Raw genomic sequence first — 23783 nt, forward strand, 5'->3', positions numbered from 1 at the left:
TACCTCATTCTGCCATCTCTTTCCATGTCTAAACCATGCGCATGTTCTTGCCTGCTATCTTTTTAAAAGATGGATTTAATCATCATCTTCATATAATCCCAGCCCTGAAAAAGCCAACAAGCCAATGCTTTAGACCTGTGCTGTCCAAAATGGTAGCTACTAGCCACATGCCAGTATTTAAATTTAAATTTATTAAGTTAAATAAAAGGGGAAAAAAAGAAATTCCTGAGTCACACTAGTCACATTTCAAGTGCTCAAGAGCCACATGTATTCAACTCACCCACAAACATCACCTCTCCTTGGAAACTTTCTCAACTCCTTGAAATATATAAACTGAGGAGCCCTATGTGCTCTTGTATTTCTAGCCTCATCCTTGTCTCATTGCATGGTAATTGTGTATGGAGGTATCTCCTCCACCACCTGAGCTCCTCAAGGATGATGAGTGGCTGAATCCATGTCATCTTTGTGTTCTGGGCTTTTATAGTGCCTGATGCAGAGCAGATACTCATTTACTCCTATTTCTTCCTCTGAAGAGTTACCTTCACTAGACGGCTAACCAGGAAGAAACTATAAGATGCTCATTGCATAATGTGATACAAAAGCACAATGGGAAACTCAATCACATGCCTCCTCTTTTCAGGTACTGACTCAAGTGGCTCTCTGAGAATGGGCCCTTCTTTCCTCTGCTCACCCTCCCTTTCAAGATCAGACTCAGTTCTTGTCTTTTAGAACCACAGGGTAACAGTCTGGCAAGAGCCACTGTTGTACCAGCTGATTTAAACTGAAATGTTTTCCCCAGATAAATACGTGCTAAATAATACACCAGCTCCCCAGCCAAAGGGAAGTGACAGGCGCTCTGTAAATAAAGGCACTTAGTTGCCGGTAAAGAGCTGTAAAGTGGTTCTGAGCTGATGTTTGCTGACCAGCAAGAAGCAGCTTCACCTGCTTTATATAATTGTCACTGCAGTCCTGCCTGCTGTATATTAAAACTGCATCTCATAGACCCAACTGTCACATCGGATATACCATCCAGCATGGGGTATGCCACCTTTCTCTGTAATTGTTTTTGACAACCAGCCATCACATCTCAGATCTTTTCGGAAAGCGTCGGGTCCAAAATCCCTAGGCTGGGTCAGTTCTGACACCATGTGGGCTAGAACAGTGGCACCAAAAGGGAATGTGAATAGAGAAGAGGGAAAAGAGGCTTTGCTAGTCTCGGAGACCAAATAATGCACACTGGCAAGTGTCTGAACACAAATCTCAACAAAGACTCTACCTCCTCAATCTTAAGACACATTTTTCATGTGGCATGGTATCATGCTAGAAAAACTTCCCATTGAGATGCATGCATATTTTGGCCCCAGAGCACACACGCTTGCCCTGAGTCCACATTTCTGTCCTGCTGAGTTCTGGAGAAATGGTAATGTAGCTCTCAAGACAAAGCCAAGGATGGGGGTTTCATAAGGACTACAGAATAAATAGTGATGAGAAGCAGGTAGTAGTGGCCAGAAATCTATGTTGCTATCACTCAGGGGAAGTTAGATTTGCTTCCCAACATGAAAAGAGTAACACAAAATCCATTTTGTACCCTCTAATTCCAATCTACTTGGGATGTGGTTGTGACAAATGCCCCGATGAAGGGTAATTAAAATATCTGAGGCCAATGAGCATTCCAGCTGGTCAAAAGTTTCTCAAGGAGGGAGAGTGGCAGGGAGACCTAGTTTGTCCCTCCAGCTCCATGGGCTGGGGCAAACCCAAGGAGTGGGCTTTGATGAATACAGAGCACTCACTCATCAGAGAGAAAGTCACTACCTGTGCTGATGGCCACTGCTAGACTTTTGGAAGGTCAGAGTGTCCCCAGAGGAGGATGTTAGAAACCAAGGACAAGAGAAGAGCAGACAGAGTGAGAAAACAAGGGGAAATATGGGCTCAGTGTGCCCGGAGCTCTGGCAGTCTCTCACTGAGAGCAGAATGAACTGCTTGCTGGCTGCTGAGGCGCATGGGCTCCACTCCACTGCTGACCAAGAGTCTGAAAATTGCCACTGGTCATGGGATACACCCTCAGCCTTCTTTGGTGTGTATGTGTGTGTGTTTAGGGGGTTGGAGGTACTAAAGAAGGAGTTCCCTTCTCTTTTTTTGTGCAGGAAAAATATGCTCCATTTCCCCTTCCTCCTTATCTCCCACCAAAGCCTATTTTCCTTGCTCGTTCCTGTGCTACAAGAGTTAAGAAGGCTTTTGAGAATTGGGCATGTGCAGAGAGGAGGGGAAGCATTTTTACCAGGGTGGCCATCATATAGGATCTGAGAGGCGGGGACAGGTTTATGAGAGCTGGAAGGAACACCATGTCAGACGCACACGTAACTCAATTATGCATTGAGATTCTGATCTATGGACCTTGACAATCACAATTATTGAGCTGGGAGAAAACAGACATACTGGGGAAAGGGAGTATTTTCCTGCCCCTCCTGCTTAGTTCCATCTCCCCCCGAAGGAAGCACTTCTCCTTCTTCCACTTCTTTCCATTCCCCTTGCTAGGTCCCACCAGGAGAAGAGGAACATCTAATCAGGTTGGTGAGTGTGTTCACTGGACCGGGCTTTGTTAGTGTGCAGATTATTGTGCCTTAAAGTAGTGCACACGAGTCACCTGGGAACCCGGATAGAATGCAGATTCTGACCCAGGAGGTTTGCGGTGGGCATGAGATTTTGCATTTCTAACAAGGGCCCAGGGGGACGCTCATGCTGGGATGGAGTTGGGAGGACACACGTGGAAGAACTACTTAAAGGCAGGAACCAAACAGAGGCTTGCCCCTTCCACCTCCCAGAAGGCCAGCTTACTGTCTCCTCATCTCCTCCGTCACCTGTGCTTCCTGAGCAGGCAGGACAGGAGGCAGGCTCTGGCTCTCCAGTACATAGCTGGGTAAGTAACACTCTCTTTTAGAACCGTGACATGTTGCTCTGCCCTGAGGCCCAGCTGAGCAAGTGGATACCAAGATTTAGATTTGGGGGCGAGGCGGAGGATGGCAGAGGGGAGAGGTCAAAACCAGGCTTCAGCCCATAGCAGTCAGGGGTACGTCAAGAATAGAAGCCACTCTATTCCAAGTACGAAGAAAATTGGATGTTGATGCAACCATTGGAAGGGCTGTAGGAATAAAAGTCAAAGAGGCCACCACTAGCCATTTCACTTGCAATACCAAGGAGGTGCTATAGATCTCCAGGCAACTCAGAGAAGGCCGCACCACCCTCCTCAGCCCCTAGGAGCAAGGCCGGCGACTCTCAAAAAGCTCCCTTAAGAGATGTTTTGAACCTCGCTTCTGCTCAGGGTCTGGCCGCTGCTGCCTCCAAAGAATCAAGGCTTCTTGGTCTCTTCTAAATTCCAGATCTCGTCCCGGTGCCCCACTCTCATTGACAGACACCAGCCTAGAACTGTGCAGGGCAGAGGATTCTAGGAACTGCCGTTCCCAGCTCTGCTGCACTGTTGAGCAGATGCTGGAAGGAGGTGACGCGGGTGCTGAGCTGACAAGAGATCAAGCAGCACATGTCTGGGCTGCATGATGGGGCCGAGCTTGGTCCCGTCAATAAGGTGGTGCTTTGTATCCCAGCAGCTAGACTTCTCACGGGCTGCACTCCCTCTGTTTGGTCCTGGGATGATGGGATTCAGACCCCCATCACACACCCAATGTCACCCATCCAGCAGACCACTTATGACAATGATCCTGTGGTTCATGGCAAGCCTGCACAGAAGCAGTCCTGCCAAGGCTCTGATTAGTGAGGCTGTTTGTTACAAGGTTTTGCCACGCTGCCTCTCTGAGACTTTAGATGACATCTTTACTAGCAGCTATCTGCCCAGGATCCCAGAGAAAATGACAGGGGAGATGGGGGCAGAGCAGAGAAGGCAGATGTACATCATTCCACTCTGGCATGCCTCCGGTAGAGAGCGTGTGGGCTGATGAGCATCACCGCTTACTAAACGACTTTTCGTGCCCATATAGTCCCCACTGTCTGGGGGGTCACCATCCGTAGGTCAGCGTATAACAAGGTACAGCTTAACACCCCCATGCAGCTATAACAATGGCAAAGCTTAACATAGGTCAATGGCAAAAATATATACTGCAGAGAAACATTAGGATCAGCCAGCATCTGTGCAGTGCCTGACATTTAGCTGGTGACCCTGGTCATAAAGGCACTGTTTGGGAAGACTGAGGGGGTGGCAGCTGAAAGGCTGCTTTCGTCTCCGGGAAGGCAGCCTATTCGGAGTGTGGGTGTTCAGGTCTCAGGCCTGCTTCCCGTGATGGTAAGAAGAGGCAGCAGATGCCCCTTTGAAAGCCATCCCTGCGACTGCAGGTTTTACTGCCAGGCAGGCTGATGTGAGCCTCTTTGAATTACTGAGTGAAGGATATCCCTCTTGCCAGCCCCTGTCCCCTGTAGGCACAGCAGAGAAGTATTACAGGCTGTCCTTACCTTGGGAATTAGCCTGCAAGACCCCGATGCTGTCATCAAACTGCATAGATTTGATGTTGAGTGACGCCAAGATGCATTCCTTGTCCTGCAGCGAAGTATCATCAATATTATTCTGATTGGCTGACAGGATAACGCACATGTCACAGAGGTTGATGTTGACGGCCCTTAAATCAGCCCGACTTAATGGCGTACCCTTTGGCATCGAGGAAAGGAAAAAAAAAGAAGAAGAAGCAAAAGTGAGACCGAGGGACGAGAGGGAAAGAAGAAAAAATAAAAAATAAAAACAAATTAAAGATGGAGCCGGAGCTTTGGGAAATTATTTAACAAGTATCTTTTTTATGCCTTGACATTAAGCTGGCCTAACAACATTCAAGGGAATAGGAGCTGTGTGCTAATCTAAAGGGTAGTCAGTGCTGATGGCGGCATTTCAGGCTTGCTCTCCACACTCAATCAAGCCGTTGCTAACAAACGAGGGAGAGGAATAATGCCAGAGTTCTACATCTTCTTCCTGCCTGGAAATTGTCTTGATTTAAGAAACTGTCCTGTGGCAACCTCTGGCTTTCAGAATGTAACGAGGGGGTGGGTTTCAAAGCCCTGTTTACTTAATAGCAGGTCACTTCTGTCTCGAGCAAAAAAGCAGCGCCGGCTAGAATTTCCAATGCAGCCAAGGGGAAATAGCCAGTGAGCGTGGTGTGATGAGGTGGGGTGAGGGCTGCTCAACCTGGGGGTCGTGAGACAGATGGAATTAATGTGCATCTTGCAAAGGGGAGGGGGGAAGAAGTTAAGCTTCAAGTCATATAATTTTATTGCAAATTTTCAGCAAGGAATAAAACACAAGAAAATCGCCTAATTGACCCACAGCAGAGTGATGGTTGAATACACCATTGGACATACACACAAGGAAAGTCTATGTAGCTGGTGAAGAGACCAAAACAGCTCTCTGTGGAGGGGGAGCCTTGGAGGGATCTCTAAAATAGGGGATAAGTGCAAAACAAAAACACAAAAAAGCAAGTCCTAGATCATTCAAAATGTGTGATTTCATTTATGTAGAAAGAAACCCACAAAATAAAACCATATATTTATGAAGGTACTTGTAAGTGCATGTACATTCAGAGAGAAATTTCCAGAAAAATATACACTAAACTGATACTAGTAATTACCTCTAGGGAGGAGAATAAGATTGGGGGTAAAGAGAAAAGTTTGTTTTTGACTTTATATACTTCTGTCTTGTTTGAATATTTTATAACAAGAACGTATGTGTATATTACCGGTGTAATTAAAAATAAATAAGCTAGTAAACAGATTTTTTTTAAATCCCGTAACAACAAAAAGTAGTGGGGGGAAGAAAACCCAGAACAAGGAGGTAATGACAGAGAGGAAGAGAAGGCAAGCACAGGTGGAAAAGAAGGGTTAGTGTCAGAGGGGAGAGGCATGACCTTGACAGGCTCTGTGTCCCCAGGAAGGATCACAGAAGGACTGATCAGGCCATCCCATGCCAGGGCTCCCCAGGGCCCATGTGGCATCGTTTTGGAGTTCACATACTCGGTCCTCCAGCCTGGATCCAGCTTCTGTTTTGCCTACATGAAGATTTGAGTTGCCTTCAACTCACTGACTGTATAGGGAGAGGGTTTGCCAACAGCCCTATATCCCTGGATGCCTTTGTCTCATTATCCTTCCTGGAGAAGGGGCTTTGAAACGATGGACTTGGCCACACAGATTGAGACCATCAACCTTATTTTATGCCTCAGTGAGAGGCACAGTTCTGCTCTCAGGCCCCAAAATACTGCTGCAAAGTGGCACTATGATGCAAGAGGCATTTAGTGCTATGGGGGAAGCTACTAGTTCCAATCTCTGGAGCAGTATCTTCTGGGAGGGAAGAATCCCTCTTTTCCAGGGATCTCTTGGTACAAAGTAAGTCTGACCAACTTCCTGAATCATTTTGCCAGTTGCATAAGCCTCAATTGCCTACATCCATATTCTTTTAATTTTCACCTTGTAGGGAATCCAGCAGTAATTGTGATATAAGACAATCCCTGCACAGTTGTATACACAGGATTTCAAAACTCAAGAAATACACATGAGATACATAGAAACACCATGTTTCTCTGGGCTGGCTCCATATGTGGGGCACTGTTTAAACAATGGAATATGTGAAGACATAGAGAAAGGTCCATTTTGTACCATATGTTGTGCTTGAGTGTGCTAAATTTTGGAGGGCTTAAAAAGGATCAGCAAATATGAGAGCTCATTCTCATATACACCAACAGGTGAGTGCATGTATACAAGGGCACACAGGAGACACACACATATACACACACAGCATGCACACATACACACCAAACATTACATACACACCCAACACCTATACATACACAATGCACACTCGCATGTATGCGCATGCACACACACGCACACACACACACATGCACACACACACGTAGCCCAACAAAATAATAAGGTCTTTACAAAACACTTATAGACCCAGTCGATGTGTTCCAAGGGACTATGTGGAAAAGCCCATGTAGGAAGATAATCGTGGAAATACATAATCAAATCTATCAGGACTAAAATTAGCAAGGTATTTATCTGCTTATGTTCTTCTACGTGTATGACTATTTGTTTCTCTTCAGGTGATTATTTTTAATTACATGTGTTTACTACATCAATTTACTAGTTTACTAAACCTAGAATTGTTTAAAAGTTTACAAAAAACATACAGATTAATGATTAGGAAGTAATTACATGACTCCTAGGTCATGTATCCTGCATCTTTACACTAAATTGTGGAGTCTCAAACTATTCTTTTTAGATTTGTGTCCTAACATATTTTTAAATCAAGAATATCACATGCACATATGTGTGTGTACACATACCAGCCCAGGAAAATATTGCTAGGCTTCTACATGAATGGGAGCCAGGGAGTGGCCAGAAGAAGGGGTTGGCCTTCCATACAGCAGAAATAATGAAAGAACTCATTAAAGCCACTTAGTTAAAAACAAAAAGTGACATGACCAAGATTCATAGAAGTACTCATGGTGTCATAATAAAATGCTAAAAATAGTTCCATAAGTAAATTCTGCTATAAGTGTCATAATATCTCAAAGCACTAGGTTTGGGTAGACAAGACAAAGAGAGTGTATAGACACTGATATGGTTAATACATTTGGCATCAGCTAAACTTCATGCTTGATGAGCAGCTGAACTTGGCTGCAAATTCCTTTTAATAAGGTCTCCCAGGGTTTAGATATTCCTAGACAGAGCATAAGGGAAGGGCTGAGTCCTCGGGCCCATAACCAGATGAAGAAGCAGACGCATGATCAAAGCTACAGCTATCACATCCATCTGGGATTTTCTTTTGTGAATGAAAAGAAGGAAAAAGCATCGATAATGTGACCTTGGACTTACAGGCAATATGGACACTTTGGGAAAGTTATGAAGCGTCTCCCATTCCCGCTTGAGGTACTCAATGGAGCCCACAAACACTATGTGCTTGAGCTCGTGGTAATGAAAGTTGCTGGCACGGAGTGGCATCACCAGGTTCCGGAGGCCAATCAGGGCTGAGCTGACATCACCAAAGATGCAGACCACGACGTGGCCACTCAGGACGGTCATGGCGGCTTCACTTCGGGTCTGCAACACGGAGAAGTGCACCATCATTGGAGAAAAGACCTCACAGTGTTTTGGTAAGGATTTCAAAAACCACTTTCATAAAGAGAAACATTTGTTGAGTGCTTACTATGTGCTATTGTTTTTATTTCATCAATGTTACGTATATGCCATATACACTTACAGTATGAGTATATGTGCATGCATTATCCTGGGGTAATAAATATGTAAACATATATCCACACATAACCTGACCTTCTTTGACAAAAGATATAAGAAAGTTATGTCGTCATACATATGAGCAGGTGGTATTTACTAATGATTTGGGGGTGGGGAATAAGAGGGAATAGCAATATTTTGTGTTTAAAAAGAGAAGTCTTAGGGGCGCCTGGGTGGCTCAGTCAGCTGAGCATACAACTTTGACTCGGGTCATAACCTCGCAGTTTGTGAGTTCGAGACCCATGTCGGGCTCTGTACTGACAGCTCAGAGCCTGGAACCTCCTTCAGATTCTTTGTCTCTCCCTCTCTGTGCCCCTCCCATGCTCATGCTCTGTCTCTCTCTGTTTCTCAATAGTAAATACAAACATTAAAAAATATATTGGGGTGCCTGGGTGGCTTAGTCGGTTAGGCGTCCGACTTTCGCTTAGGTCATGATCTCGCGGTTCGTGGGTTCGANTCTCTTTTTAAAAAATATACATATTTATATATATATATATATTAAAAAAAGAGAAGTCTTAGTTTCTATGAAATTTCTGGTAAAAGTAGTAGTCTTTGCTGTCTCTCTTGCTGAAATGATGACAAAATGGTAAGATGTTATGCTAGTATTAGCTTGAGAAGTTTGAGTTTTGAGTTCTGGACTCATCAATGGCATTTCACATTACATTATAACATCAACAGGTAGAACATCACACCCTGAGACAGGGGCTGGCAAACTATGGCCCACGGGCCAAATCTGGCCCATAACCTGTTTTGGTATGGCCATGGCTGGTGAGCCAAGATTGGTTTTTATATTTTAAAATGGTTGGAAAAAACAAAAAAATAAGATTTCATAATGAGAAAATTGTATAAAATTCAAATTCCAAAAAAATTTTATTGCAACGCAGCCCATCTCATTCATTTAGTATTGCCTGTGGCTGCTTTTACATTACAACGGCAGAGCTGATTAGCTGTGACAGAGACCGTATGGCCAGGAAGACCTAAATTATTTATCATATGATCTTTTGCTGACCCCTGTCCACTGCTGCCTTGTGGTTTCCAGGGAGTGCCTGGAGTGGCCCACCTGTGTAAGTCATCAGACTATGACTTTAGTCATCAGATTATTCTCAAATAGCAATTAAAAGGATCTAGAGATAGATCAGCAAGAGCAATAAGCCCATGTCTTCTCCCAACCCTAGGTTTGATCTACAAAGGAGACAAATGAATGAATAAAATCAACGCAGTGAGAGGAGGACCCCAGCTTCCCACACAAATGGTTAGCCACTGCCACCATTCTGCTCAGTGTGATAGCGAAGAGAGTAACATAGGAGGCTTTCTCTGCCTCTCCTTCTGGTCCAATACCTCCCATTCTTGCCTTCCTTGCTCCCTGTCCACTCACTGCATGCCTAGATGGCCCCGTGTGACTCACAATGCTTTTGGGGGGGCATATTAATGTCCACAGCACATATCAAACTCTGTTTGATTTAATCCCTAGAATTGACCAGTGTATTGATTGTTTAAATGCCAATATTGCAATTCACGACAATGTCAGGGTTATTACAGTAACCCCCAAGGAGAAGAAGCAGCTAGCTTTCACTCCCTGATCGTTACAATAAAGCAGGGGCTGTCACCATTATTGGTTTCCCTCTGTGATAGTACCGTTATACCTAAGACAGGGGCTGTAAGAAATGTCCTATAAACAGTGACCAAGGAGGACCCACTGGGAAGTCACATTCCACATCACCACTTCATGGACAAGACCTGGAGTTAGTTATCTTGGCTGCTTGGATGTGTGAGTGCTTGGGTACCACCAGCAGAGCATCAATGAGTCTGTAAGATGCTATAATGGGGTTTCTAATTACTTTTAATTGGTCAGGTCATCTGGGAGTCTAGTTCTCTCAGTGAGTCTGAGGAATACAACCTGGATCCAAAGTTGAGGCTGGAAATCTACACTGGGAGGTGGGGAAGGCACCATTTAGCAAAGTGGCTGACCACAGAGCTTAGCTCTGGGGACAGAAACATCAATCTTTAGATCGGCCACAGTAACATGATCCACAGAACCCTTTCAAGACCCCAGTTCCGGGAGAGCCTGATCTTGCCAGATTTAAGACCCAGTACAGCAACTACTCATGTACACATCTCATGCTTCCTACACATTCTTGGAAGTCCTAACTCAGGCTGGGCCTTCATAGCCTTAAACCCTTCAAAGCACAATCTGTTTGCCCTCAAGACTTCTCTGGCCTCTCAGATGCATCCTAGTCCTTCTCCCCTAGATTTGAATAGCATTTTGTGCTTCATAACACTTGGCTTTAAATATATTGTTTCATAGTTACATTTTATGTCTTCTAAATAGATGACCATTTCCTCAAGATCGAGGCCATTTCATATTTTCAAACCGCCAGAGCAGTTAAGTGTCCCACACCCAGTGGGTACATGCAACCCCAAAGCATCTTCACACCGCTGGCTCTTCTGAGAATTCTCATCTCTGCTCCAATGTGACTTTGGAGAGGACTTCTTGGAACATACTGTCTAACTAGCTCCTCCCAGTTCCTTTCTAACCCATGGCTCTGCTTGATTGTCTGTATAGCGCTGTAGCAGTATCTGAAATGCTTTTCTATACTCATCATCTACCTCTTTGCCCCCACTAGAACATCAGTTAGTCAGGGGTTATCCCCCTGGTGACAAGAGCAGTGCCTAGCACGTAAATGGCTTGTTAAAAATGTTTTGGTAAATGATGTTTTTCAGATGACAGAGGTAGTAACTCGCTTCCCTAAACTCTTTCATGCCAGAAGAGACTCAGTTTTGATGTCAACTAGCCATAAGATCTTCAGGAATATAGGCAAGCCATTAAGACCCCGGATTCCCGATATAGCACCCAGCCCTTTTACCTGCCACGGATGGGTAACACCACTCTGAGTTTGGGTCACCAGGGCAAAAGAGCAGTGAATACAATAGGATGTAAATACACAGAGCACCTTTGTGATTAGAACCATTTGCATTCCTGGTAAATTGGACAACTGCTGTTTGTTGAGAATTCCGACTTTCTGTGCTTTTGTCTGCAACTTTCACACCTCCAAGACAGCTTCTAGCACAGCCCTGTATTGGCTCATAATTGCTTGATTATAAATAAACTGAGAAAACACACACATACACACATTCCAAGAAAACACAGGGAAAAGTCTAGTGGATTGGAGTACAAAGCCATTCTAAGGGGCTTCTTTTCTAAGAAGGGAGGCCATGACGTCAGAAATGATAGAATTTTCCTGGCTGACATAAAGTAGGAGGGCACAGTGATCTGCAATGAGAAGGCACAAAGGAGAAAGAACCCTTCCATCTGACCTTCCTATTAATCCATTTTTTCATGATTAACAAGACAATGAACTGTGGGGAAGCTGATGTGGGCATTAAAACCTAAAGCTGTGAACAGAACAAGTCTGGAGAGTAGATGGATTGTTCTCTAGGCTGACGTTCCTAGGGCAGACCAGAAGACGCCCACTGCTGCTACCGAGATGACCCAACCACAAAACAGGGCTCTGAGCTCCCACCTCCCCGAGATAGACCCATGCACGGGTCATCGTTGTCATCATCACCAATGCATTTTGCACCATGTGTTAAGCAGGGTCTCAAATACACAAGGCTATTACCCAGAAGAATGCAAGATATTGTTATAAACAAATAACTGTTTATTATATTGGTAGCATTCACATTTCTTTGTGGGATTTAATAATAATAATAAGTAACTATTGAGTCCCATGTGGGTTTTACTCTTCACTACAACCCTGGGAATTAGGGTTGTAATTCTCATCTCTCATTCTCATCTCACCTTCGTAGATATAAGAGAACTGAGGTGTAAAGAAGTCAGACAGAGCCACATGCATAGGGATTACAGTACCTACTGCCTCCCATGATGCCTTTCACATAGCACATGACCACCCCTTATCGTGATGAGCCAATAAATGTTCAGAGATTTAAAATTCCACCCTTGGTTTATATTCTGATGAGAGCTCTAGTTGCTTCAGTGTGTCCCTAATTTTAATTATCAAAGATAATTAGGACCAGAGATTGTATCTTCCCACCATCCAGTTAGGGAACCCTCATTCCCAGCAAATGTAGTTTGAGACAGAAGTGAACAGCATGGATTCCATGGCCCGCCACTCACCAGGATGACCTTCTCTATCTCCTTGGGTGCACACCAGTGAAACATGCCAGTAGAGTCATACTTCTTCACGTTAGAGTCCATGTTGTCAATCTGATCATTGCCAGGAATTAACAAGGGGTCATGCCTGGGGAGGAAAGGACAAGAAAACATAAGTGGAAAATGTAATAAATTATAAATGGAAAGTGCCCCCTGAGTTAGATCTCAGAGGGGTTGAAAGATGCACAAGAAGTGGCTGTCACTGAAGGCCATTCTTTTGCTTGCAGAACCCATTCTTTGAAAGGCAACTACCCCAACCGCCATCACCACTTGGAAATGCAGGTGACCTTTATCAGCTAATAATTCCACCTTCCCCTCGTGTTCCTATTTCTCTAAAATGGCCTTCATGTCATTTTGTGGATTTAGCTTCCTTTTCATGGATATCCCTCCCTCCTATTCTCATTTTACAAGCTATCCAATCTCCCCAGCCTGCACACGCATGCACACACAGACACACGCACACGCATACACACTCACACCAAAGGGTTGTTATTAGCATTGGCAATGAAGAGGAAGGAATAGGAATAGAGCCTCATGCTGACTGACTGGCATGAGGATGGAAAGCCAATTACTTGCTCTTCCTGACTACAACTTCTGACGTGATGCTCTTCGCAGTAAAAGCTTTAACAGGCTGCACTTTAAATATTTTAGCAATTTGCCCAATCAGATTTTGCTCTCCCCGGCTGAAGCCCTTTAAAGATTCAGCAGCATGTCACTTCAGAGCAGATTGACTACCAAATGCCCACATCTGGAATACATGATTTCAATACTAAACAACACCCTCTCTCCTTGCCGTGACAACTGTATTTGCACTAACGGTCCAATGACAGTCTCCCCCACCCCCACTTCACCTCCCCACTGCAGCATTCCTTGGATGAGCGCTCACACTCAGACGCATCTTAATAAACTTGTCTTGAATTCGCTCTCTTGCCTTGTTTACTGGTGGAAAGGGAAGATGCTGCTATAGAGGCCTCCCCCCCAGTGGGTTGGCAGAGCCTCACCAAAAACCTTAAGAATTATAATAAAATCAGGCAGATCTAACAGGCATACAGCATAAGAAATATACTCCTACATCTTGGGGTATATCCATTGTCAGCTTCCATCTGTGATAGTGATTTCATATCCCCGTTTCGGGGGAGGTCATTTGGGTTTCTACAACATTGACCACATATAATTGGGACAATGTCCCTGGCATACCTAGCTATCATTTTGCAGGGGAACTATCTTCCTTAAATAATACTGCCGATTCAAGGCAGAAAATATAAATAGGCTCAAATTCTTAAAACTTGTTACAAAGTGATTTTACCTTTTAAGTTATCTACGTCAAGCATCAAAGGGGATTCTTTATTGAGTTTTTAGTATTTCTCCCTCTGAAATTTCTCTGATATGTCTCATTTATATATCCACAAAACAAAAAGTGGGACAGGAATGGTCCACAGACCTAGAATTAAGCTTTCAGGATATCTATCGTGATTCCCTTCCCTTCAGAATTCCTTCCACTCCCACTTAAGATGGGAAAATTCTCACTGCATTTACTTATTCCTGAGAATTTGCTTTTAGGCTATACCAAATGACAGATACCCTGTGAGGCAATCCTGCAAAGTTACCTTCAACAAACATGCTAGATTACTATAGGAACTGTCATATCTAATCTTCAAAGGGGAAGAACAATCCACCTTGGAATGGCGTCTCAGTAGCTGAGCTGTTGGGAGGTCTTAAGGTGTTGTAAACCACCAGGCCACCTTTCAAATACTGAACTCGGTCAAAAATGTTAAAGTGAAAAGGCAGTTGTTCTTAAGAACTGGTCACAGATCAGGGCAAGAGCAACTTTTGATTTTTTTTTTAATCCTTGAAGAAACTTTAATAGTTTTTATAGATACCCATCTGGGATAGGTAGCTGGAGAGAAACCACCAAAGAGAAGAGATTTCAGAAAATGAACACAATGAACTCTTCCCAGCCCTTGAAGAACATATTTTGCAAGAGGATATTAATAAATTTACCTTGAAGAAATAGAGCCAGGTTCAAATTCCCTTGCCCAGTTTATTGGTTAGAAAAGGAAGTATTATCTCAAGGTCTGAGAACTTCCCCCTAATGCATTCAACATTTAAAAGATAGGACAATATTTGGAGAAAATCTGCAGGCAAGCAAATGATATAGCAAGCTGGCCAAAATTGCTTCTAGAAAACATGTGCCTTGGGCAAAAGAACATACATTTGGATTCCCTACCTTTTTGGAAAAGAATCATTCCTTGGTCACAAAGGCCTCCAACCCCCATTTTTAGAAAAGTAAATAAATAAGCCTAATGATCAGTCATCTCTCAATAAGAGGAAAAAAGTCAGTTTTTTGTTTTTTGTTTTTTTTAACATTTATTCATTTTTGAGAGTGGGAGTATGAACAAGGAACAGAGCGTGAACTGGGAAGGGGCAGAGAGAGAGGGAGACACAGAATCTGAAGCAGGCTCCAGGCTAAGAGCTGCCAGTACAGAGCCCAATGTGGGGCTCAAACTCATAGACTGCGAGATCATGACCTGAGCTGAAGTTGGATGCTTAACTGACCGAACAACCCAGGTGTCCCCAAAAGACAGTTTTTTAAAGCCAAGCCTCATTAAACTGGGGTGGGGGTTTGCAGAAAGCAGGTGTAATTTTAAAATCTTATTTATTCTTGAAATAGAGTTGATATACAATGTTATATTAGTTTCAGGTATAATTTGACACTAGGTTTGCGAGCCATGATTGGCACTGGGATATCTAGAAGCATTAGAGAAGTCTCAGTGGTATGCCTTATTGCACTCTGTACTTCCTACACACCTCTCACCCTGGCTTGGATAATTTAAATGTATTACCCAAGACATTCCTCAAAAAGTTTTATCTGAGGAACTTAAAAAATCCCCTCAAACAAATATGTTTTCTTTTCTGACCAGCAGGGTACCTGGAAATCTTTGATTTCTTAAATCATCAAAGCAACCAATAAACATACGTTTTCTATTCTGATTCAGAAATAGAAGATACCCTACTAATTAAGACATAATCCCTAGTCAAAAAGAGGGTCATAATACAGCAAGAAAGAGAAACTGTCAATTAATAGTTGTGATACACTGTGATGAGTGTCATAGCATGCAAGGTGGTATGACAATACCAAGAAACTGTTAATTGCCTGGTATTTGAGAACATTAAGGAAGGCTTCCCAGAGAAGATAACATGTGATCTGAGCCCTGAAAGGTGAGGAGGAATCTCAGCATATTTCGGTGTTGATCCACTAGCCATCATTAGGACCCACTCAGAGAACTGAGGCCCGAATAAGCCCAAACATGGCACCCCCAACCATGGCTGGAGATGTTGGCTGTGGTATTGGCCCAACCTGAGATATAAAAGACTTGGGCCAGTCACACTAGCTGTCTTCTTCTTCTTCTTCTTCTTTTTTTTTTTTAAATTTTTTAATGTTTTATTTATTCTTGAGAGAGAGAGAGAGAGAGAGAGACAGAGCATGAGTGAGGGTAGGGCAGAGAGAGAGAGAGGGACACAGAATCTGAAGCAGGCTCCAGGCCCTGAGCTGTCTGCACAGAGCCTGACATTGGGCTCGAACTCACAAGCCATGAGATCATGACCTGAGCTGAAGTCGGATGGCCAATCAACTGAGCCACCCAGGTGCCCCATACACTAGCTGTCTTCTGATGTGCAATGGTGGTAACTGAATGGAAGATAAAATCCACTGATTGCGTACAATTGGTTAAGAGCAGATGAGGAACCATGTGTGGAATTTAAATAGAACAAAAATCAAGTTTCCAAACATAAAAAAAAGTTATAAAAATGGGAGGCTTTTTTTTTTTTTATGACATGAGTTATGCCCCAAGGCTGTGGATTTCTCAACATTCGGACATTCCAGAAAAGCTGGGATATAGAAATGTCATTATAAATGTTGGGTGAACCTAGAAGACTCTTGAGGTTTGAAGCACTTCCTTTCTCACTGAGGAAGACAAGGTTAGGATTCTGGAAATACTTGGCCATTGCTGGACATCAAAAGGCAGAGGGCACTAAGTAACTGAAGAAAGATTGTTGTTGGAGCAAAGATGGGAGATAGGGAGAATTCAAAAGACTGATCACTTTAGAGTTCCAAGATGGACCCATAACTGTTTCTTCATCTAGGAGGCACATGATTCATTCCAGCACAAGCGTCCATAACCACTTTGAACCAGACAGGATACATTTCTTTATCATGTCTGTTCTTGCAGTCATTTCAAGTGGCTTAGGTTGGCTTGAACTCCTGAGAGGTCTCTGACATAGGTGAGCAGTGAAGAGCCAGTTGGTTACAGGAACTTCTGCTGCTAAACTGAGATTGATGGAGCTTACATCAATAAAAGAAACTTCAAGCAATAGCCACTGAGTAGAGCAACCAGCATTGCCCTGACCAGGGGAGGCCCAGGAGAAGACCCTGGCAGTTTGTTGTACATAGAAAGGAAGACCACCAGAAACCACTCTGAACAAAGCATCCCAGCATCACTGATTCACAAAATGATTAACAGAACCCACTGAAATGTCCTGAGACAATTCCTCAAAGACCACCTAGTTGGAATCAAGGACAATACTAGATACTGTCTTTCCTATCTTAATTATTTTATACATTGTCCCAGCCCACAGAGTAATCTAGACTCCCCTAAAATGCACCATAATTGATTCAAGGCTTATTTGTCATTTACCACTGAGCCAATGTATATGCATTATTTTAAGATAACAGGAACCTTACGAGGTGAGGTCTATCTACTGCATAGTTGTTAAATGGGCATAATTTTGTCCCCCACAATGTCTGTACACTGAAGTCCTAAGTCTCAGTACCTCAGAATGTGACTGTATTGTATGATATGGCCTTTAAATAAGTAATTAAATTAAAGTGAGGTCATTAGGATGAGCCCTAATTGAATATGGCTGCTTACCTTATAAGAAGACAAAATTTAGACATGGACATGTGCAGAAGGAAGACATGTGACACGTGAAGATAGGGGTATAAGGGAGCCATCTAGAAACCAAGGAGAAAGACATAGAACAGAGCCTTCCTTCACCTACTCAGAAGGAACCAACCTTACCAGCACCTTGATCTTGGACTTTCAACAACCAGAACTGTGAGAAAATCAATTTCTATTACTTAAGACAATAATAGTAAATATCTTACTTAAGACAATAGTAGTAAATGGAAGAGCCCTAGGAAAACTCATACAAGAGTCCACCTTGAAAAAGGAGCACAAAGTATCAGATATCAGTCCCTAAAAGGATCCCCCACTGCCCTTCTTGTGCTTCTGTCTCACCTTTTCACTTCAGGGGGAAAAGCATCCTGACACCAGTTTAGGAATACATGGAATTACACCAGAAATACACACTATCTTATTCAGAGAGTTTGTGCCATGTCCCTCCCCCCCTCAGCACCATCTCATCCCAACATACATATATGATTATATCTGTCTGCCTAAGAGGGAACTTCCCTCTAGTCTTTAACGTGTATCCACACTTTTGGATCAATACCTATGGCAACTCAACTTAAAGGAAAAAGGAAGCCTGTGAACCAGCTAGTTAATGTATTCATCTGAACCAAGAGTCTTTCTCCAAAGGGGATGTTTTGGGGGTAGATAGTGAAGGTAGGAAACCACCTATTTCCTTAGTGATGATATAGCATAGTGGCTCCACATCTTGGCTTATCTACTAGTTGCTACACTGTGCCTGGCCTCAATGTCTTCATCTGTAAAATAAGAGTGTTAATCACCATCATGACTTCATGGATGTCATTTGAGGACTCCGTGAGTAAAGTCCTGTCATGCACTTAACATAGAACCTGACACAGAGCTTGCCCTCAGGAAGTGTTAACTACCTTTATTCTTATCATTCTTTATACTCTGCTAACAACCCACTCATTTATTTGTAGCTCTTCTGAAAGGAGACAGTAAAGGTAGAGCAGTTCAATAATACAAATCTAGGGTTACTACAATTATTTCTACTACTGTTGCTACTATGAATGGATAGTCACCGTGAGTTGAATTGTTACAAATGCTGCAGGGCTGAACCTGCATAAAAGGTCTACCTACCTTTTATGATTTACTTATCAAGGTAACGCTTGCATGTAATTTCTACTGTGACTACACATTTGTGTGGATGGGAAAGAGAATGGACAAGTAACATAGTTAACATGGCTCAGCCAAAGAGAGGAGAGGTGAGGTTTGAACAGACAGGTCTTGATGGGAAGCCAATACCACTTGGCCCCATCCCACCCCCTCCCGCTTACAGGAGGCAGCTGGGTCTTGTACATTCTCCACTGCAGAGCCCTGAAGCACAGTGCCCAAGCCGCAAAGGCAGGCAGACCAGCATGGCGGACGTTCATGAAATGCACAGCTTGTGTGAATAATCAGTAGGAAATTGCCCCATGAGCCTTTGTCAGGACAATGTGCTAAGGAGAGCCCCAATACTCAATTAAGCCTGGGAGAGCTTTGGCCTTGTCCTGGTATCTGAAGGCTCTGTGCAGGAATACCCTCATTTTTTACAGCAACCAAGGAGATCCAGTGAGTTAAATTTTTCATATCTATGCTTCTTGAATCTTAGCTCACACCTCCAAAGTCCACAGCTAGAAATTAAGTATGCCTGACTTCAAATAAAGAATAGAAGATCATTGTTTTGAGGGTTTGCAGAGCAAGGAATGCCACTTGCCATCAATTAATCTGAGGAAGTGAACTAAATGCCCTGCTACAGCAGAAACACAAAAAGCTTGCCTGGAAGACAAGTGCCTAAAGCAAAACCACAAATCCCTTTTCTAGCAAACCTACTGCAAGGAAGCCAGTATTATAATTTAAAGAGCACAGTTCCCCTTCCAGGCAAATACAGCAAATCCCACTTTTTCTGTGGCAGTGGGTTCAACACTGGCCTTCAGAAATGTACATTATAGTACAAGTAAANTTTTTTTAAGTAGGTTCAAGCTGGAGCCCAGCTCGGAGCTTGAACTCAGGACCCTGAGATCAAGAGTCAGATGCTTAACCCACTGAGCCAACCAGGTCCCCCACAAGATGGTGCCTGAAGTGCATCCTTTACTTGCTCGAGCTTTGGGGCCTCATTTCTCTCTCATCTCTCCTATCATTCCAAGCATCCCAAGTAGGTTGAGGCCACACCCTGCAGTGGTCTCCCAGAGAGACTGGAGGCCAGATAAAATGTGGGAGAATTTCTCATCCCTCTGCAGGTTCCTTGTCCCAGTGGCAAATACTAATTCTGTTGAGTGGATCTATCATGTCAAGCACCCTTGTGGGGCTGTTTGGACATTTTTGAGGCCTCACGGTTTGTTTCACACGTTTCTCCTGAAGCTGCCCTCCTCCATAATCAGAGACAGGAGTTGTTTTCCTTTCCTATAGGAGCTCCTATAGAAGTGAGAGATGCTCCTTCAGAGAAAATAATTTGTATTTTTGTCTCATCCATTACATGTAGAGCTTCTTGAGGGCAAGGGGAACTCCTATTTTACTCTTTGGTCAATTTCCAGAACCCTGCAGAGGACACAGTAGATGCTTCATAAACAACCAACTAACAAAAGAAGCTGATGAATGATCTCTAGTCTCAGACTCTAATCTCTTGACTCTTAAGCCAGTCAATGGAAACTCACTAGACCTTTTAGGGAGAATAGAAAATGTGCCCAGTGACAGTTTATTCACCTTTGATATCTTGTGGTAATTTGCCGTGGGAACAGCCAAGGCTCTTGCACTCTGCTTTTCAGGGACTCTATTTGAAATAGGGCATCTTGATCTAAAGGGGGACTCTGAAACTAGGACTTTAATTGGCCTAGCTGTCCGAGTGTGCTTGGAGCCAGATGCTGTAGCTGATCAGCAGGGAGGACTCAGGTTTGATCGCCAATGGTGGTCAAGACAGGTGTTCTGAATGAAGCCCCTATTTAGTGCTCCACTGTCAAGTCTGAACATGTCTGCAAGGAAAGCCCCTATTACATCAAGCTTCTTTCATTGTTCTGACTTATGGAAGAAGTGGTTTTCCAAGTGTGGCCCCATACCAGCTGCATCAGTGTCACGTGGGAGCTGGAGAGAAATGCAAATTCTCAAGGCCAGCCAGACCCACCGAATCAAGCTGTTTTACCAACATGCTGTAGGTAATTCTGATGCATGCTGAAGCTTGGGAAGCATTGCTATAAAGTGTTTCCCAGATGGAGAAACTCTCTGGTTTGAGTCAGTCGTACCAAAGCTCGCAACTGTTTACAGCAAACCAACTAAAATGCTGTGGTTTGATCCAGCAAGTCCAGGGCCAGAGCAATGCAAGCAAAGGGTCTACATACAGAATTTAAGGAGGCACCTCATCTGGCTCACCCTAGTCCTGGACCTCTAATCCTAATGGATAATTACAGGGCTGATGACAAAAACACACCCAAGTTGCCCACCCTGATGCTCTGTGACTCTGTGGAACCTGAAGTGTTGTGTCACTTGATGGGGTTCCCAGTGTGGATTCCAGTCTCACATTCTCTCTCTTGCTGACCTCAACTCCCATGTACTGATCAGCAAATAAGCAGGCATAAAAAGGCAAATGAAATAGAAGTTCTTGTGAAGTATGCTTCTAATTCAGTTTTCTAGTCTCCTTTCTATTCATTTCTTCTTCCACCCCATGAAAGACAAGGCAGTTAGTAACTAAGTCCTTGAATGCCATGTTCAAGAATGACAGGCCATGCGAGTGAGTGTGTGACTGTGCAGAAGAGGGTTTCAGGTGCACCTCCTCAAAAGGGCTCATATTTGGGTGTTCAGCACCATAAATAACCTGCCTCATTCTGGGGTGCGTTTCATTTCTGGGCAGATACTATTTCCTGTTATGTTGCAAGGATACTGACTTTTGGTTCATGTTCCTACCTTGGCTCATTCTGCAACACTGCCTCCACCCTCCTGTGTAATGAGCATCTCTCCTGAGACATAGCTGCCCCTATACCCCCCAACCAACCCCCATCTCTCACCAGATGGCCATCCCTGGAGCCACCTTGATAAAATGTTTGAGCCTAACCACTCTGCCCAAACCAAAGTCCCTTTCACCTTCTCTGCCTCTATCTACATAAATTTTTTCCCCGCCTAACAAGTAAACAGTCAAGAGCTACTGCCACCTAATACATCATCTCTTGTTAGGCAGCCACCACTCTAAAAGCAAGAAGGAAATTACTGCCTTTATGTCTGGGAGACAACCTGGGAGGAGTGACAGATTCTTCAGTCCTAGAGGAGAGCGTGCAAGATGCTCTCGAAATGAGAGGATGGGATAATGACCCTCTGCTGAGCGTGCAACTTGTCCAGAGACCTGTGTCAAATTCACCCAAGCCCTGGTATGATGAGCCCCACTATTTCTTTCTTCTCCAGTCCCATGGGGGCCTGTCACTTGCTATTTGTGCATTCAGAGGCGAATTTTCTTGGCTAAGCTGTCCCTGCCTTCCTTCTTTATTCTGCCCAGTTGAAGGAACAGCAAGAGTGGCATTCTGTCCCCACCTTGGACCAGGCTCAGGACAGTTTGCCATTTGCTATTACTAAACCCTCTCAAGTTGCCAGTCGTCACCAAATACCCTATGAAAGGTATGAGTTGAAAGAGAGAAATGGGCCTTAACAAGCAGATGAGTTTATTTCACTTGATGATCAGTAAATGCCTAAGAGGATACTCTGTTTTCCTCAAATCATATTTCCCCTCCTATTCAGCAAAGTGATCTCTAATATTTTCTGGGTCTTGGAACATGAACTCCCCTCACCTGTTCAATCCCACTGTTTTCAGCACAGCCAATTATCCTTGATAGCCTGGCTGCAGGCCATCTTTTTGGTAAATTGTCTACCCAACACATCCTGCATGAATCGTCATGCCTCATGGCCCCTCTATCTTACTCCTCCAAGTTTTCTAGATCCTGGTGAAGCAGGTGTAACATGAACTGATATCAGGAATGCCCTGTGTCCTTCTTGGGAAGAGTGTGGCCCACTTCTGGTCCACTCTTCTACAGGAGACCCTGAGTGGCTTGGCATCCAAAGGACCTTGGCAGAGAGCTGGGGCTGGCTGGGCCTTCTCTTCACACTTTTCTATTTATGTAACATATGTCTCCAGAAGCCTGTTCTGATGGAGAGTCCTAAACTTCTCCTTGTACTGCCACCAGTGATCCTCCCAAAACACTGCCTCCTCAAGAACTTGCAAGGGTTTCCCAATGCCTATGACAGGCAAAGGCCTTCATAAGTGGGTGCAAGAATACTCTCATACTTCCAACTCCAGTTATGCCACCCCAGGGACCCCTTGCTCCAACCACACCAAGCCTTTTACAATGGCCTGAGCGTTCTCCTTATTTCCTTTATTGGACAGAACAGTGAAAGAGTTCATAATATGGGCTTAGAAACTAAACTACGTGGGTTCAGTCTTCCTAATTAAGGAAGATGCACAAGATTCACTAGACTTTATGTCTCTGTTCCTCAGCTTCTGTATCGGTAAAATGGGGGAAACTGTAATTCCTCTTCACGGACTTATAGTTAGGACTCAGTGTGTTCACAGGCATAAAGCTCTGGGAATGATGCCTGGCATCCAGTAAACAATGAACAAGGGTATGTATTGGTATTACTAGAGAATTCTCCTCATCACCCAAGGTTAGGTTTAAAGAAACCCTCCTTCACAAACCAGCCTCAGCCTCCCAAACCAGAGGTAGTGGCAGCTCTCTCTGTTCTCACGGCCTATGCTAGTACATCTCCAAGCTCTGTCTATTCTAATTTGCCATATACACTTATCTGTCTCCTACATTAAACTGTGACTGCTTTGAAGACAGAGACCTACTCTGACCCATCTTACTTTACACTCTTCAAAGACTTACTCCAGCCTTGAATACAGTAGGGTTTTGTAAACATTTGCTGGATGAGAATTAGTCTGAGAAAAGGACAGCTGAAATGCACAGCGTTTTGGGGTCCCATTTGAGAATACAGTACAAGAGCCTAGGCGTTTACTCTGTACTGTCTACCCAATGGAGCAATATTCCTAGGATCTAACAGCATTGGTGAATACGACTCTGTGAAGGTGGCTGTGGAAAGAACTGATTATGATTATAAGCTGGGCAGGGATTGAGGGAATCCACAAATCTGCTTCAACTATAGTCAAAATGGTGCCCAGTGTGCTTTTTTCCCCCTAGAGAATCTTTCTAGAGAGCTTTCATTTGATATTCAGTGGGGTCTGTGAGACCCCCAAATTACAAACACTTGACTTAGTTATCTAGAGACAATGTTCTTGTCCTCTCCAGCTTTGCAATGGAAGGAGAACATAGCCTTCCTCCCAAGGACGGACTCACTAGCAGGGACAAGTGGGCACTGAGTGCTTGCTGATT

The 23783-nt window shown here is 43.8% G+C and overlaps 1 protein-coding gene across 4 annotated transcripts in view; it reads right to left on the reverse strand.

Annotated features, from left to right (window-relative positions):
- KCNMA1 (potassium calcium-activated channel subfamily M alpha 1) overlaps window positions 1-23783 on the reverse strand; it is a 738944-nt gene that overhangs the window by 68730 nt on the left and 646431 nt on the right. For all 4 annotated transcript variants that reach the window (XM_077746494.1, XM_077746498.1, XM_077746497.1 and 1 more), the window contains exons 20-22: window positions 12419-12542; window positions 7864-8088; window positions 4459-4651 (exon numbers count right to left, since the gene is read on the reverse strand). In XM_077746494.1, coding sequence (XP_077602620.1) covers window positions 4459-4651; window positions 7864-8088; window positions 12419-12542 — 542 coding nt within the window. The remainder of the gene's footprint in view (window positions 1-4458; window positions 4652-7863; window positions 8089-12418; window positions 12543-23783) is intronic.

Source organism: Crocuta crocuta, unplaced genomic scaffold (genome assembly GCF_008692635.1).
Source record: "Crocuta crocuta isolate KB4526 unplaced genomic scaffold, BGI_CrCroc_1.0 scaffold28, whole genome shotgun sequence".
Classification (NCBI taxonomy): domain Eukaryota; kingdom Metazoa; phylum Chordata; class Mammalia; order Carnivora; family Hyaenidae; genus Crocuta; species Crocuta crocuta.